This window comes from Pangasianodon hypophthalmus, chromosome 16, assembly GCF_027358585.1.
Source record: "Pangasianodon hypophthalmus isolate fPanHyp1 chromosome 16, fPanHyp1.pri, whole genome shotgun sequence".
Taxonomy (NCBI): domain Eukaryota; kingdom Metazoa; phylum Chordata; class Actinopteri; order Siluriformes; family Pangasiidae; genus Pangasianodon; species Pangasianodon hypophthalmus.
The window spans coordinates 6,640,815-6,658,130 of record NC_069725.1 but is presented as its reverse complement, the minus strand read 5'-3'; the positions used below and the strand labels follow the sequence as shown (position 1 = coordinate 6,658,130).

The 17,316-nt window shown below is 38.2% G+C and overlaps 1 protein-coding gene across 6 annotated transcripts in view; it reads right to left on the bottom strand.

The window, feature by feature from the left end:
• Positions 1 to 17,316, bottom strand: part of scn8aa (sodium channel, voltage gated, type VIII, alpha subunit a) — a 63,612-nt gene that overhangs the window by 10,035 nt on the left and 36,261 nt on the right. For all 6 annotated transcript variants that reach the window (XM_053240675.1, XM_053240673.1, XM_053240677.1 and 3 more), the window contains exons 15-21: positions 15,596 to 15,769; positions 15,011 to 15,367; positions 14,356 to 14,823; positions 13,728 to 13,845; positions 11,943 to 12,097; positions 10,582 to 10,755; positions 2,684 to 2,806 (exon numbers count right to left, since the gene is read on the bottom strand). In XM_053240675.1, the coding sequence (XP_053096650.1) occupies positions 2,684 to 2,806; positions 10,582 to 10,755; positions 11,943 to 12,097; positions 13,728 to 13,845; positions 14,356 to 14,823; positions 15,011 to 15,367; positions 15,596 to 15,769 (1,569 nt within the window). The remainder of the gene's footprint in view (positions 1 to 2,683; positions 2,807 to 10,581; positions 10,756 to 11,942; positions 12,098 to 13,727; positions 13,846 to 14,355; positions 14,824 to 15,010; positions 15,368 to 15,595; positions 15,770 to 17,316) is intronic.

Sequence of the window (17,316 nt, the reverse complement as noted above, 5' to 3'; positions counted from 1 at the left end):
AAATGTATAGATATAGTATTCATTTACTTATCTTTCTTTCTATTACTGCATAATAGCACTTAGCTATTTCGACCCAATCAAAACTGGGTTATCATAGGGACAACGAGTTTTACAAAGTTTTAGAAACATGACATTCCATATGCCACCCAAAAATGACATGCTTACTAGGCCAGTACTCATATATTAGATTATAATACATGGAGGAAATAAACCAGGAAAACAAACAAAAATAATAAAAATAAAAACATCATAAAAAAAGATTTGGAAAGATTGTTCCTTAATAGATAAAAGTATACACAGCAGCAGAGGCCTGTGAAATCCATGCATAATTATCTTTATTGTATAATCTGGTCTGTCATTTTTGGGTTATTTGATCATTCTGTAGAGAGGACACAAGTTTTGCCCAGAGTGAAATGGGTGTCTTTTTAGCCACAGTGATTGTGATAATTGGCTGTAAGTTATATACATCTCTCTGCTCTAGTGGGTCCAGTCTCCCAGTTTCAGCATGTCTAACAGGAATCATCGTGCCATGTCCTAAGAGTGCCATGCTGTGAATAAAACCACTTACTGCCAGCAGGCTGCCTGGTCAATTTCCTAAGCTTCTGTTTTGACTCAAAAAGGTAGTCAATTTCCATAAATATTGTCCGAACACTCTCAAATTTATAGTGAGCACTTATCTTGAGACATGTCATACTGTCCATTCTCCACCCTTCGCAGTGGCACAAACTGTTCGGTTAACTTCCAATGATCAAAACAACCACGTTTAAGTACCTCTGAACCCAAGGCTTCAGAGAACTTTATTTTACATTCCCACAGTCCACAGAAGCTTAGCAAATATCCTCCTCTCACACCCACACTGCTGTGTGTGTGAGGCTCTCTTATTTTCAGTCCCATGAGCAGATCCTGGACAAGCGAAAGAGAGGTGAGGCGCGACTCCAGCAGGTTGGACAGGGTGAGATGGACAGGACAGGACAAGGGAGTGAGGGAGGGAGGGAGGGAGGGCGTTGGGGGATGGGGGAATAGGGGATAGGGGCCCGGGAAGGAGGTGAGAGGTTAGAAAGGCAACAGAAGCTCAAGGCAACCAGTCCAGGGGTAAGAGAGGAGGGACTGAAAGCGACAACAACCAGGCACCACCATTCACAACCACCAAAGCAGGGATGACTGCTGAGAAGGCCCAGCTTAACACCTACTCTTACTACAGACTAGCTGCAGGAGGTAATTGAGAGCCACGCTAATTCCTTGCACATGGATGTGCGCTATAGTGCGATAGGAGTGACGACTCCGTCATGTAAAGGAGTCTTTCGCTCTGAAGTGGCTCTGTGCGGTATTGTATGGGGCAGGCGGAGGTGAGAGTTCAGTGATCCATTAGATCTGTGCTGCTGGTTGTTCTCTGATAGATGCAGAAGGGGTCAGTGGGAAAGGGGGAATGATGGAGGGACGGGGGCTCTCCATTAAAAGCATAGGTTGAGAAAATCAGGCCAAAGGAGCAGCCAATTGATCGAAGCTGGTCTCAGTTTACAAAAAAATAACCTTTGCATTGTTTTTTTCTAAATCAAAAAGCCAATTTTTTTTTAACAAAACATTCATCTTATCAGAATTTGAAATTCATCTTATTAGAATTTGCAATGCAGCTTTGAGAAGCCTTCGTTTTATCGGATTGTTATAAAACCTTGATTATCTGTTAGGTCTTATACCACAGTGTTGTTGGATTCTCGATTCTGAAGGAAGATTCGGAAGGTTTATATTAATGAGCTTGTTCTATTACCTTATAGTTTCAACTGTAACAACTTACACCTTACACAGGGACTTGTGTGATGGACGCTCCACATAAACTAATTCAAAAAACATGTATAGTTATTGATATGGTGCAATCTTCTAAAAGGAGATGTATATTTAGCATTTTTGGAAGAAGTCTCCAGTGTCAGCACCTTATAACAGTTGGAATTAAAGCTGTCTGACACTTGAAAATCTTCAGGACATTTCTCAGGAGATGAAAAGCTGCATTTTTTTTGTCTTATAAACGTCAAAAGAGAGAGAAAAGAGAAGCTGGTAAAGGGCGGTAACGGCTGTTTATAGTTGCTATAACATAAGTGATAACAGAAACGATCTTGTTCTGTGGACATTCCACAACATTAAACATAATGATAAATGGATAAAAAGTGAAGTGTGTAGCTCTTATTAAATAAAATATTGTTAGCAATGGCAAACTGCTGTGGTATAAGAGGAATAAAACACTTTGCAACGTTCTGTTATAGGAAAATAATGAACAGCTGGATGGTAACAGTAATTCTGCTTCACATCACACCACACTGCTGTTGATTACTTTCCTATAACAGCACACGCCGTCATGTTTTATTCCTTACTTAGAGAATGAACTAGGAATCAGCTGAACACAAGAGGATTCCACTGAAATCAGGGAATACTTGTGTTCTAAAGAATATCCCAGCTGCATCATAACTCAACGGTGACATATCTGGTAAAGAATGCATGAAATTGTATTATGTATGAAAAGAATGATTTATTTTCATTGGGTACTTTCTTTTCATTTTCTTTTGTTTGAAATGATCCCCCTGGTATGACTTTGGCGTTGTTGTTGCTGTTTTCTTTGCTGTTTTTTTGATCAGCTCTAGCATGCTGTAACTGTTGAATGGGCATGCAGGATCAGCTCTATAGCTTTTCTTACCCTCATCCCTTCAAAACGGGACAATGCTCTGAGTGGTCTCAGGGCCCTGAGTGTCCTGAGTGATTTAATGGGCCCTAGATCGGAGTAGCCCAGCGCATTAGCTATAAGGCTGACTATAGACACCTACACAGAAACAGAGAAGCAAAAAAGGATCCAGACTGTTAGATGGGCAAAGCTGTCTATGGACGAGATGGTCCTAGAGCTGCTTGAATGTTGCTTTACACACATATATAGACGTACTTGGATGGGTATATACATATATAATAATGTCTTTATACATGTATATATCCTTGAGAGAGAGAGATAAAGAGAGAGAAAGAGTGTCATGTTTAGGGTTATAAGTGTGTAGAGCTTTAGCGGCAGCAGTCACGCCCCTGGATTTTGATCTCTGTTAGTTTTAGGAGGTCGGTGAATCTTGCGAGCTTCTTTTTTACCTGTGAAGAAACTGATGGTTGAAGAGAGAAAGTGACAGAGAGATATAAGACTCAAATAAAAGAAGAGGAAAGGCAGAGACATGACGCTGATTAAAGGGGCCTTGGGAAGGGGGTTTCGGCACAAAGGAGACAATTAAAAAAAATATGAAAACCCCAACAGATTACAAGAACCTTACCCTTGCCCTTCTAACATTGTGTCTCCTTGTCGCTCTCGGCTGTGGCATAAAATCCCAAACAATTTAAGACAGACATACTAATGGCACCTAAGAGAAAGAATACAGGTAAACATGTACATGTTTAAAATGTATGTCAGGTTTGCAGTCACATCGATCTCACACAGAGTTTACATATACTCAAAATACCACAGATACAACATAACATAAGGGGAAGGGGCAGATTAGGGGAGATCACCGTACTAGACGACACTGAAAGGACAAGATCATACTCCAGAAACCAAAGCCCTGTGAGTGTTGATGTGCCATCCAAAACGAAACACACACACACACACACACACAGTCAAGCATGGTAATGTCATTGTGCTAGTATATGTAACTACTGCACATTGATCATCTACGTGAAAAAAATTATATCTTAACTATGATGGATATTTACTCTATATGGAAAATAAATAAAGTGTATAAATAGTTAAGTAAAAGGCCTAGGCTAGTAGAGAAACACAAATGTGCATGGATAGGCATTACCCGTATAAAGGGGGCTTGAGTTTCTGTGTAAAGGTATACAAACATTTCTGAGCACCTCCAATAAACCACTGACAGAGACTTGGTAAAAACACAGCAAAAAGTACACAACACTCAAGCTGACCAATTTACAGACGGGGTTCTAACAAAGGTGAAAGCTTTATCCTGAATGTACCACTGTAGACTACTGGCAATTTAACATTAGCCCCTAACACACCCGTATCTGCTCGCTATACTGTAGGTGTTACAGTATATAATCTGTGGCTCTGGGACGGGATTAGATTTAGGATATCTCTAAAGTAAATCCAGTTTAAGGCTCATGACCTGATCTGCACAGTGGTTCACCAAACTCAGTCCTGCTTTGTACATTCTTGTGTTGTTCCTGACTTTAATGCACTCCATGTGCTAATTAAATTCATGACCTGTATCATATGAATTACAGAAAGGAAAATGGGGAAAACCAGTATGAGTTGCATGAAGTCGCCAAGACTGGAACTGAGAATCTTTTCCGACAACAGAAACATTAAAATGGCTACACAACCATTTCTGTCTTACTGAAACCATCTAAGCAAGTCCACAAGCTCCCTCAGAGGCCTAGGAATAGTCCATAAAGCTTTCACCTTCATCTAAAGGTTGGATCTTTGCAGGTAAATGTCACCTTTAGCTTGAGCCAATGGAAGGCCCGTGTATGGAGGGCCAGGTGAACTGGCACCAGTGTTCCTCATGTGCCAACGCTCTCGCTCTGCAAGGCAAGGTCAATGAGATGTGTGGCTGTGGCCAAATGAAGACAGGAAACTGAAGCAAAAAGGAACATAAAAAGAAGCAAATGACATTCCAATGTAATCCAAACCTAATTCCAATGACTCATGATCCATAAAACCGAGTCCTATCTTAAAAGAAAACTCCACCCTGAAACACATTAAACTTGTTTATATTGAAATCTTTGTAATATGCTTAAAGATTCTGGTGCTAATTTGTTGGTTGGTGCTGTATTTTATTATTCCTGTGAGATGTTAGAAGTTCTGTCCCATTCTGGGGGCACTGCTAGCTCAATCACAACGGTGTTTAATAGGAATAAAAATTTCAGCGATCTCAAACATACGAGATAATGGTTAATTCCTAAAGACCTTCTATTCTCACTCACAATTTTCCAGCAATGTCATTAATGAGAAATTCCATGTAGAAGTAGTGGAGACAGCAAATGCAGGACGCAAAGTTCCAGAATGCAATGCAGCTATACGACACGTGTGTTACGGCAGAGACTCGGCTCGGCTAGTTAGTGAGCTACAAGATGATAAGCACAATGGCATTGACAGGAGCATGAAAGTTGAAGTTTTGTTTGAGTAGAGTGAACAAATGAAGAAGCAAGACAGCTGGACAGACTAAAGGACTAAAGCACTGCCGCATCACTCTCTTTATGTATAAATGAAGGCAGACTAAATCCCACTGCACCACTATCATCAGGTAGGCAAACAGCATTGTCGACAATGCAGAAAACTGTTAACCAAAGTGAAAATAGACCAACACGTCCATGAAAAATTTGATTATAAGAAAAAACAACTCAGAATTTTATTACAAAATAAATCTTGGAGATTAATATGCATGTTGTTCAGGATGGATTTTTCCTTTAAGTAGGTTTTGATAATCATATGAGTTCACTATGACTTTCCTTGATCTAGGATTTAGTCAATTTGTTATGGATAAGTGAAACAAAGAGTCCAATCTGCTGTGATAACGTGATTGTTACCAGGATAAGATGAAGATATTTCTAACATGATCCCTTAACTTTCATATTACAAATAAAACTGAAAAGCAGAAATGAGAGCAAATAAAGACAATAGCATGAACAGAAGGATAATAAACAGAACAAGGAATGAGGCATATCTGATTGACAGGAAAAGAAGGGTTGATACAGGTAAAAGCATGCTCGACATGATGGTGGTTGTTTTGTTGGAGCTTCTCTGAGCTGGGCCGTGTAAAAACACAGTACAGGCCAGCAGAGGAACTGATCGGACACAAAGCAGAACCAAGGCAGAGCACTGGCTAATGTTAAGACTACACTTACTATCTACCACACATCCCCAACATCACCACCTCAGATATTCTCATGGGAAAAGAAGTTGTGGGGACATGTGATGGATAGGCCTGTTTATCTAGCCTGAAATTCCCCTAACCTACCCCAAACAGTCCCATCTGCCATTACTGAAGCTATGGAAGGAGGACTGATGGGGATAGAGCACCATAAGTCTAAATGTTTCTTTCTTCTGCCGAGAAGTCACTATTTTGTGAAGCTATAATTGTATTTTTCCTAGTTGTATCCTTAGTTTTGATCAACTTGTACTACAAAAGCAGGCCTCTTCTGAGAAATAAAATTATAATTAAACTGGATAGGACTATGCGTGAATTTGAATTTGTATATGACTATAAATTTGATTCAGTTACTCAATAAAAGAACCAAAAGGACCTAGCCTTCCTATGGACATTTAGCATTACTTTATAAGAACTGACGTGTTAAGGTAAATTACTTATTTATGTTGTAGCAATGGCTCAAGTGTAACTCTATCTACCACACCAGCTCTCCGAGAAGTCTGGAAGAAAGTGTTGGGAGTGATGGGCTCTGCTGAAAGGTGGTTAGATCAGGAACATGGTCAGAACACACAATCACACAAACTACACACACAATACATATACATAAACAGTATACTGTCATCATAATACATCTACACACAGGAGAAAAGCACACACAGGTACTATAATACACTCATACAAGAATGTCCCTTACTGTGAAGTTGTCCTCCAAGTGCTTTAGATATAAGTATATAAAAGGGTAGAAGTGTAATGTGGCAACTACCAACAAACCAAGCTTACAGCACTGCAAAACTAATTGATCAGGCTCTAGATTAAAAAAACACTGGACTGACTTATCCAGTGTCGCCAGATTTGATGACTGTTTATCCCCCTTAAGTGACTTTATTTCAAAAAAAGAGCCAAACAACTATTGAGCAGATATTAGTGACCGTCTTGCATTTGTCTTTTGAGCATGCATTAGCTACTTTCCCTGAAAAGAGTTGGCAACACTGATCCTAGTGAGTAGTGTAATATATTTCAGCCCAGGTCCACAAGTCTTACAGTAGTGGTTGTCAAACTGCCGATCATGATCTACCGGTTGAGCACTGAGGCATTTTTAGTAACTCGCAACTATCCATGTACTGTCAATGATGGCAACAAAGAAAGAAAAAAATGCAATGGTAAAATATTCTCTAGTTGGCTAGATTTGAATAGTGCTACATCTTTAATCAGTGGTGAGCAATTGTATGGGCAGGGAGTAGCCCAATTTATGAAAAATATTAATTCTGGCCAATTACAGTTATGAATCTTGTACTGGTAGTAAAATGGCATTACGCTTGGTTGGCTTTTTGTTTCTTTTGGCAACATATAGTGTTTTAGATCTCGAGTTCGAATTTTGACTTCCAAAGTGATCTTCTGCCCGAAAAGGTTGAAGACCGCTGCTTTAGAGACCAAGGCTAACACTGATTTCAACTTTCCTAGCATGTATGCTAGCCTAGTCGATTAGGCTAGCTAATTAACCTGAGAATACAGTGCAACAATACATTTATTTTAAATACATCTAGCTTCTTAAAAGAAATCACTGGAATATCTTCTTTTCATATTTGATATTTCTCTCTGTTTGTGTCACTCTATTGCTTCACTTACAGGATTCATATTTACAACCACTGGGATGTAGAATTTAACAACCAGTCAAAGGGTTGGACAAACTAGTAATATATATATGAATATATTTTTCATTGTCCCTAAGACATTTTGACTCAAATTTGTTTCTAAGGCAATTGTACACAGTGAAGTTAATGCTTTATCAGGAAAACATTTTGCTGAATTTAAAATAGTTATAAAATAGAATAAAATAGTTTTTATTCGTTTAACAATTTTCTTGGTCACTGCATAATTCCATGTTTTAATTCATAGTGTTAATGTCTTCATTATTATTATAAAGAATTGCAGAAAATAGTAAAAATGAAGAAAACCCTTTTATAAGATGTTTCCAAACTTATGACTGCAGTATACCTTTCATTGTATGTTTAATATTTTTTTGTAAGATAAACTAATGCATCAAAATGGCAATTTCTAAAGCCTGAAAATTACACATTTGATGCAATAAACTTTGATACATGTTACCTACGTAAAATGTTCAAAGTTCAAAGAAAATATAGAAAAGAAACAAAACAGAAATAGGTCACACATATAATACCATGGCCATTGGAGTGTAATGCAATGGCATTACAGTGTAATGTGTGTGTAATGCAACTAAACAGATACCGATATAGATAGTCTATATCGGTATCTGTTTAGTGCTTCAAATATCCATATCCATATTTGTATTTGTACTGAAACCCAAAGTGAGCATGGCCTAAACATTATAACTATGACTGGAAACATTGTTAAAAAAAACAAAACAAAACCCAGAAGTATACATACCAGCACTGTCAGCATGTTATAAATAAAGGCTGTAAATGCATTATGCAGTGTGGTCTTTATTTTTCCCACGAGCTTCATATCTGAGTACTTGTTTGCACCTGAATTGATGCACATCTTTAGTCTCACCAGATGCCCTGTGAACATTTCTGGCAATCTTTCTTTAAAAAAAAAAATAATAAATTTCATATTTCATTCCTATTACTATCTGTTTGGAAATCTGTTTGGAATACATAATCTGTTCAATCTGAATAATGTATTTAAATTCAGTTACATCTCTAGTACATACAGACATTTGTCTCATAAAAAAGCCACACTGTACAGTTGCTAAATTTATAATGAAAAAGGGATTTAGATTTTTTCAACCTCTGCAAAAAATTAAGAGTAACACTTGGAGGGTCCTTCACAATGAGGGTCAAATAGGAGCTCAATCAGACGTATTCATTAAACACTGCATTAGACAATACATAGGCACAAATACGGTTTTCAGAATAAGGAACATTTTAGGGTTTAGCAATGCTTGAATATCGTATCAATAATCATTGTTATTGATTGGCTATGTTAATTATGTGCCATTTTTTATTTCTCACACATAGGTTCACAGTGTATTCTTTATTTTTTATTTTTAAATCTGCACAAAAAGGAATGTGATTGCACAGGAATATACAATTCTTTGCTAGCCACAGGATTTCTGAGACTTTTAGCAGAGAATTGTTTTAAATATTCAAGCATCACAGTAGCAAACATTTTCATGGTTATGCATGGGTGATGAGCCTGCACGTCTATAGATAAAACATGGTTCCAGTTCAAAGCTAAGTGCATGGACTCCTGAGAAAGTAACTGATATGCTCTTATTACACGTCACCTCTGCATACCATTACACTCTGTAACACTTTATATTCAGGACTTCATTTCATGAAATGGCCCAACACAGTCACACCTTGCTGGAAAAGAATCCCTGGAGGTTATTTTATCTGCATGGCAACAGCAGACACGGAGCAGATATTCAGGAGAAACTCCTGTGTGAGAACCCTTTCCATTTTTGCTGTCAGCTCAAAGACAACACAGCACTATTTTCTGCTATTTTAAGCCTCCGTGAACGTGATAGGCCATGACGCTGGTGTTTTTATGAACTTACAGAGCTGATACCTTATGAAACATAGGCTGCTTTTTACATTAGGCATTTTTTTTTTCATATCGGCACAAAAAGGAGCTTTTTATAAGCAACGCTCTTACCAGTCCTAGCTAACTAACTAGCCTAGCTTTCTCTCTAGATTAGATTTAATTATCATCAGTAATAAAGATCAAATAAAGGTTGATTTAACTTTGTTGAAAAGGAAGTTGTTTGCCTTTGCTTTAGCTTTGGAGGTAGAAAAGACGTAAGTGTCCCAAAAATAGCCAAGATGGTATGAAATATTTTCAATTTAACATTGCATAAATGTTCTTATAATATCATTAACAAGACTAAACTTTTTGTCCTCCATGTAGTTTTTTCTCACGTGCCCCTCAACTTGTCACCCAATTGGTTAGGTCAAAAAAAAAGTGCTTGAAGTCACTCTGTGCTTTTCTAACAAGTTCAAATTTGGAAGTGCTGTGACAAAACACGCACACACACACACACACACACACACACACACATACACAGCAAAGCCTTTTTTTAAATCCTTCCCACAGAATTATGAAATTCTGGCAGTTCTGAACAAAATATCAAATGTAAAAGCAGCCTTAGAAAGCTATAAATGAACTAAAGCCAAATCGCAGGTAACAATATGCTCAAGGACTGGTAACATCATGGATGACATTATATGAAATTCATTTTAGCGAACTAAATGATGTCCTAGCTCGGGTCTCTGGAGCACTATTGGATAGTCCTCGGCCCTCTCATCGCCGCAGCCCCGGTTTGATTCCTGGCCAGGGAACCAACCTCAGTCGTTGGGGATGCACAAGACAGTGCACTCCCAGTGCCGGTCCAAAACCCAGATAAAAACTCGAGAGGGTTGCATCAGGAAGAGTATCCGGTGTAAAAACTATGCCAAATCAAATATACGGACCAATGATCCGCTGTGGCGACCCCTAACGGGAGCCGATGAAAGAAGAACAACAAATGATGTCCTAGTTCTAAATAGGATTTCATCAATAATGTGGCCAAGTATATCGTCTGCATCCAACCTCTTGCATATTTAGCTAGCTTGCACTCGACAAGGTGTGTATGTGTGAGGCCATCATAGAATAACTTTCTCTAATCAACACAGAGGAAGCATAGCAGCACACTTACATCCACGATGAAGAAGTCCAGCCAGCACCAGGCGTTGGTGAAATACTTCACGAAACCGTAGGCCACCCATTTCAGCAGCATCTCCAGGATGAAGATGTAGGTGAACACTCGGTCAGCGTACTCCAAGATGATCCGAATAGTCTTCCTCTGCTCAATGTATACATCTTCAAAAGCCTACATGAAGAGCACAAGACAGAACTCAGTCACTAAAGCTAAGTGAGGAATAAAACTCAATGAGGAGTGCTGTTATAGGAAAATAATTGATGGTTGATTATTTCCCAATAACATCATGTCCTGAAGTATTTTATTTATTATCTTATGCCACAGCAATTTGCCAACGATTAAAATTTATCATTAATTAAAAAACAACACATCATACTTTTTTTATCTGTTTATAGTCACATTTAATGTTGTGGAACATCCATGAAACAAGTTAGTTCTCTGTTATCACTTACGTAAGCCTGAGCAGTAATGTCAGCAAACTTAAAAGTTACAGCTTTATCTCTGACAGTTCCAGAGCACTGACACTGGAGACTCCTTCCAAAATGTTAAATAAACTTCCACACACAGTAAACAGCACCATATCAATGGCTACACTCACTTATTTAAAACTGTGTATGTGAAGCATCTGCCATACATGTCAGTGTGTAAGTTGTTAATATAGAACAAGCGCATTAATATAAACCTTGCAAAACAAACTACAGCCAGAGCTGCTCTTATAGAAAATCAATCAACACCTTCTGATTAATTAGAATTAAGAAATTTTACAGTGCTGTGGTATAAATTTGAAAACAATATGGCTTAATGAGTCCACTCTATAAGGATGGAGAAGATTTGGTTCACTGCTGTGGAATGTTAAAATGTTTAAAATGCTAACACATTACTTGTAAAACTAATTATCAAAGCAGTTTCGTGTGGAAAATGCAGGATTAGCAACTGTGTCGTAATTCTTTTAAAACAAAAGCAACGTCAGCTTCCAAAATGCTCTTGAGTAAGACCTGGCTCCTGAATTGCATTAGTTTCTAATTTGGGCTTCATTACTGGTACACAGGGGAAGAGCCTTGCTAGGAACAGAAATAGAACCCCTGTTTGATGAATGGTACAGTCCATTAATCACAGGGCACAGAAGTGTGTGTTTCAGGCTCCATTGCTCTGCAGCAAGTGAGTGAACTTCACCTCACGTTAGTGCTTGCATAATTACACCATTTTACACAGAGACTAAGACTAAATGAATGTGGAGCTGGGTATGCTGTGGTTGTAGGGGTGTGTGTCTATGTTCACACTGAGCTATAAGTTTATTAGGTCTACCAGTTTTAATAATTAACAAACTGGAAGCTCAGTGTCTCTGTGTGTGAACTCACCAAGGCTCCACTACTCAGCAGAATCATGAAGATGATGAGCGTTTCAAACCAGTTGTGCTCCACAATGAGATAGCAGGTCTTGCGGAGGTACCACCAGCTCTTTCCCCAGCCCTCAGTGATGGACACGTCACAGCACTTGTAGCGCGCAACACAAGCTGCAAATCACAACAATTCCCTTAACCACATAAGCAGCAAAAAAACTACTCATTGGGAAAGCAAAGCATGTAGTAGGATGATGTTATTGGTAAAAAAAAAATAATAATAATAATAAAAAATAATGGACAACATTCTCCGCACAAAACTGATTCATTTCATGTCACTAGGGTGGTACCATTATGGGAACACCTTCTGTACCTTAGTATCTATAATTTACCTAGAAAGGTGCATGTAGTGTAAATTTAAAGCTTTAAAAGGTAATTACATTCAAATTATCTTAAATCTTTTTTAAAGGTACACTATATACACATTTCCAGGTGAACTATACATTAATTAAGATAAGGGTTCCACAAGGAAAGGTAGAGTTTAGCACCATTTCTTCTGAGAGTGTATAGTGTTAGATGCTGCGAACAACAAATCTCATAACTCTGTATTTCTAACTTTCAGCTAAGGGAAACCAAAGAAAATGCCCCCTCAACTGGGACTTTTTACTCAGAGAGTCAGGAAGGAATCCTCTACCCCATGTTAATGTCAAATCAACATGGCAGCTCACACCATGAACAGTAAATATTATTTCACTACTGTAAATGAGTTTATAGGCGCATTTACTTTAGATCAATCAACACAGACACATTAGTTGGTTAAATCTATAACACTGGCCATACAGTTTGTTGTTTTGTAGATACATCATAAATTTCCTGATCACTATTGGTAGCCGGCTAGCTTGTTGCTAATAAAACACACACTTTCCCACTTTGTAGCTTGAAAATTACATCATTCCAAGTTCCAAGACTTGACTTCCGAGTTAAATCAAATACAGCTTACGTACAAAGTATGTGTATGGTGTTCTGGGAAAACCTGTCAGATGTTGCTGTGGCAAAATCTGGATAACAGCCAAAAATGTAGAAAAAATAAGTTTTGACTGAGTTTCTGCTTATAACAACTTTGACACCTGAACATTAAGAAAGCAAAAAATATATTTCATCAATACTATATGGAAATGTTTACAAAAAATGTACATTTACACACAAAATAAATTAAGTGAAGGGTTTTTTCATTTTTTTAATTTGCCATTTATTTATTTATTTATTTATTTATTTATTTGTAATGCCACAAAAAAGCAGGTTAAATGCCATACCAGTAATAAATCTGTCCGAATGTTTATCATTCAAAAATAAAAATATTCTAAGAAAATATACATCAGAGAACAATTTCTATTTTTATTGTGATGTTTGATATTTATATTGTAAAACTTTATTGTTTTCCTCAATATATATTTTTTCTGTAGTTGGATGATAGAATATTAATACAATATTGTCTTGTCTGACTCTTGTACTTCATTTTTATGACATCTGAAACATTTTGCTTGCAAAATTGATGAAGCACTCTAGTCTGAAATGTCTCCGAATTCCTAAATTTTTAAGTGTTTTTTGTAGTCCTTCACTCACTGTTCAAGCAATGTAAATGCATTTTAAAGTATTTACTTCTTTTATATACTCTGAGTTGCCATTTGTTAGTAACTAAATTGACATATCTAATAAACTGACAATGCTATATATTTATATATTCAATTTTATCTACACAACCCCTCTATAACTAAGTGTGTGTTTATGTATGTTTAAGTGATACCTTCAGTCCAGCATGGCTCTGGGTCGACGTACTCCTCTACTGCCTCCACCACCACAGCCTCCTCGACCTCTGGCTTAATGTCTATAGTGCTGCCTTCTGACGAGCTGCTGTCATCCAGCTAACAGAGGCGAACGGGTTTAGGTCATACTTTAATGATACACTTTAATAATCATACACCAACAGTGTAACTATTTTACAAACATATATTCAGTGTCACATTTATCCAAGTGTTTATTTAAGATTCTTAAATTCCATATTTTCTTGATGTATATTCGACATACTGTATAATCCTGTTCTGTATGCCGCAAACTATCTCAATCAATCTCCAGGAAACTGATTTTCAGTAGCAAGATATTGAAAAATACCACTTCTTTGATTCCTGAATATCCTGATGGCAAAAAAAACTAAAATTTTTTTAATCTTATTTGTTATATATTTAATATTTTCTTTGTTTTGGGCTATTTCAGTTCATTGTAGTAACAACAGTAACAACATTGTTGTTGATATTATTGTTGCCTTTGTTATCATTGCCTCAGTTCTGACCCAATTTATATATTTTTTGTTAGTTTTAGTTACCGTCTTGCTCCTCAACATTTAATCATGTTATGCCTGCTCTTAAACGACTCACCCCATCTTTGCTGCCCTCAGCCTCTGACTCACTGCTGAAGTCCTCCGTGTTCAGATTTTCAAAGTCGGACTCCCCTGCCGCGATGGGCACACATACGGTCAGATTGGGGTTGTGGATGAAGGACATGTGGTCCTCGTCGATCATGTACCTGCCCACACTGCTGCCGATGCCACTGGTGGTGCCGTTGGCGTCTTTCTGGTAATCCAACTCACGGTTGAGGTCCGTGTGGTTGGCGATGCAGTTCAGTTTCTTGTCATACAGCTCGTCCAGAGGCTTGGCCTCATCCACCACCTGCCTCCGGAGGATAACACGCACTAACTGACGGATTTTGGCCTTTACCCAGGCTATGCCTCTCTTGATACGGTTAACAGAGATCTGCAGGTTGTTCATCTCTCCATCATCATCCGTGGCCGCCAGGTTGTCTGCACTGAATGAGCTCAGCAGCAAGGCAAGGAACAGATTCAGCACCTGAAGAGCCAGGACACAATTACAACCCTGATACCACATTCTGCATTTAGTAACCATCCAACCATGTGTTCTATAAAACACTGCATACTTTATCATGAAGAAAAGCTCAAATTGGAAGCTGTTCAAATAAAATACAACATTAATGTTACAGTGCAGCAGCTCATTAAGACTAAATCTGAACTCTTACCACTAAGTTTCCGATAACCATGACCATCATAAACACGATGAGACACATGGCTTGACCGGCCACTTCCATGCAGTCCCACATCGTCTCGATCCACTCTCCACACAGCACACGGAACACGATCAGAAACGAGTGGAAGAAGTCATTCATGTGCCAACGGGGGAGCTCGCAGCTTTCAGCAATCTTACACACACAGTCCCTGTAGTTCTTCCCAAACAGCTGCATGCCCACCACAGCAAAGATGAAGACAATGATGGCCAGGACCAGAGTCAGGTTCCCCAGAGCACCCACTGAGTTCCCAATGATCTTTATCAGCATGTTCAAAGTGGGCCACGACTTAGCCAGCTTAAACACTCGCAGCTGAGGGTTGCACACAAAACAGCAAACAAGAGTAAAGAGAAGAACGAAACTGAAGGAGGAAAAACTTATTGTTTAAAAACTGGAATTGTTTTAAAGCAAAGTATCATCATTTTGCTTTCAGACGAGGCTGAAAGCAAATGAGGCTTTTAGAGCTAGAGCAGTTAATGAATTGTGGTCAGGCCTTTTATATTCCTAACATACAGTATAGAGTGATGGGTGAGTGTTTACCAATCGGAATGATCTGAGCACAGACAGGCCCTCCACATCAGCTAATCCAAGCTCCATCAAGCTCAGGCTCACAATAAAACCATCAAAGATGTTCCATCCCTCCTGGAAGTAGTAGTACGGGTCCATTGCAACCAGCTTGGCCACCATTTCCGCAGTGAAAATTCCAGTGAATACCTGGAAAAGACACAGCAGCTTTAAAAGCTTGTTTTAAATTCCTAAAATTAAAAAAAAAAATGGATGGTTTTTTGTGAATAAACCTGAGGCTTTGAAAAAGGAAATGAGTATAATAGCTTAATAACAATATTGACTATAAATGAATCCACACATTATATTCAAACTGATGATTATATCTGTGATTTGAAGTGCTGTATAATTTGATATTAAGCCAATCAAAATAGACCCATATCAAGGCTTATATGGAAACAAGTCTTCTGAAACCTCTGGAGCATTAAAAAGGCACTGTTGCATTTTTTGAATGTGACTGTCACAAGATGTTGATTAACTTTCTATAACAGCATCCCCTGACAGTAGTGCCAGCTGCAAGGTTTACATTAATGCACTCATTCTAATACATTATCATGTCTATAATAACAACCTACACAGGGACTTTATGATGATCCTCATAAACAGATTAAAAAACGTGTGGAATTTCTGTGAGAAGACCTTTTTTTTTGCATTTTTGGAAGGAGTCTCCAGTGTCAGCACTTTGTTTAAGTTTTCAGACAAGGGAAAGTCATCAGGGCAAAGGGATTTGCAGTTTTTCAGTAACATGACAAAATTGCATTTTTTGAGCAAACGATTGTTTATAGCTGTTAAACAGTTTATAACACGTAACTACGTAGTTAAACATAACTATAAACAGATAAAGAGTATGACCTTATTCTTTATTTAATAAAAAAAATGTAAGCATTGGCACCACTACATCGTTGATTATTTTCTTATAACAGCATGCCCTGTCCTTAATAAGTTGGTGAGTTGGAGTCATTACAGTTTAGCTGTTCATATGGGATCTGCCTTCACATTCACGTTTATATCGTTACAATTTTGTGTCATATAAGCATTCCGCTTTAACTGAGAGAAGTTCAAAAGCCTTGAATCTTGCTTTCGACTAAACATTTGCTATTAGACAATGTGATTCTGTCTAATCCTCAGCATCCTCATCTCAGTCAAATCGTGCTGCGATTATCTTTCAATGAACAATAAACCACGTGCTTTCACTTATCACGCTTTGTTTGATGGACAGCTAAGATCCTCCTACTATTCTGAAAGACTATGAAAGCTTGGGGCTTTTAGTCAGCTTTCAGTAGCAGTCCTAATGAAGTATAACGAGCCCTTAAGTCAGACATATCCAAGGCATTTTACTCAGCACATATTAGCAAAGAGGGTGCAGTGAAGTAATCAGAGGATGCTGTGACATCAGTAATAAATCTTCCTGCCCTAGCAGGCTGCAGGAGGCTTGAGCTTGGCCTTGATGCATGAGTCACACTTCCTCTAGCCTGGAACAACGTGATCCCAGTCATCGCTAACCTCCAAACAGCTGTGCACCAGCAGCAGCTGAAACCTAACATTTAGTCCACTAGCCTGAGAGAAGCTAATATGTGAATAAGCATCAACATCAATCTACACGCTACTACGATCATCAGACATCAACTGTTTCAGATGGTTTAAAAAAGGCTGATTAAGTCTGGTGGTTACTCAACTGGGATATTTGCTGAACTGAC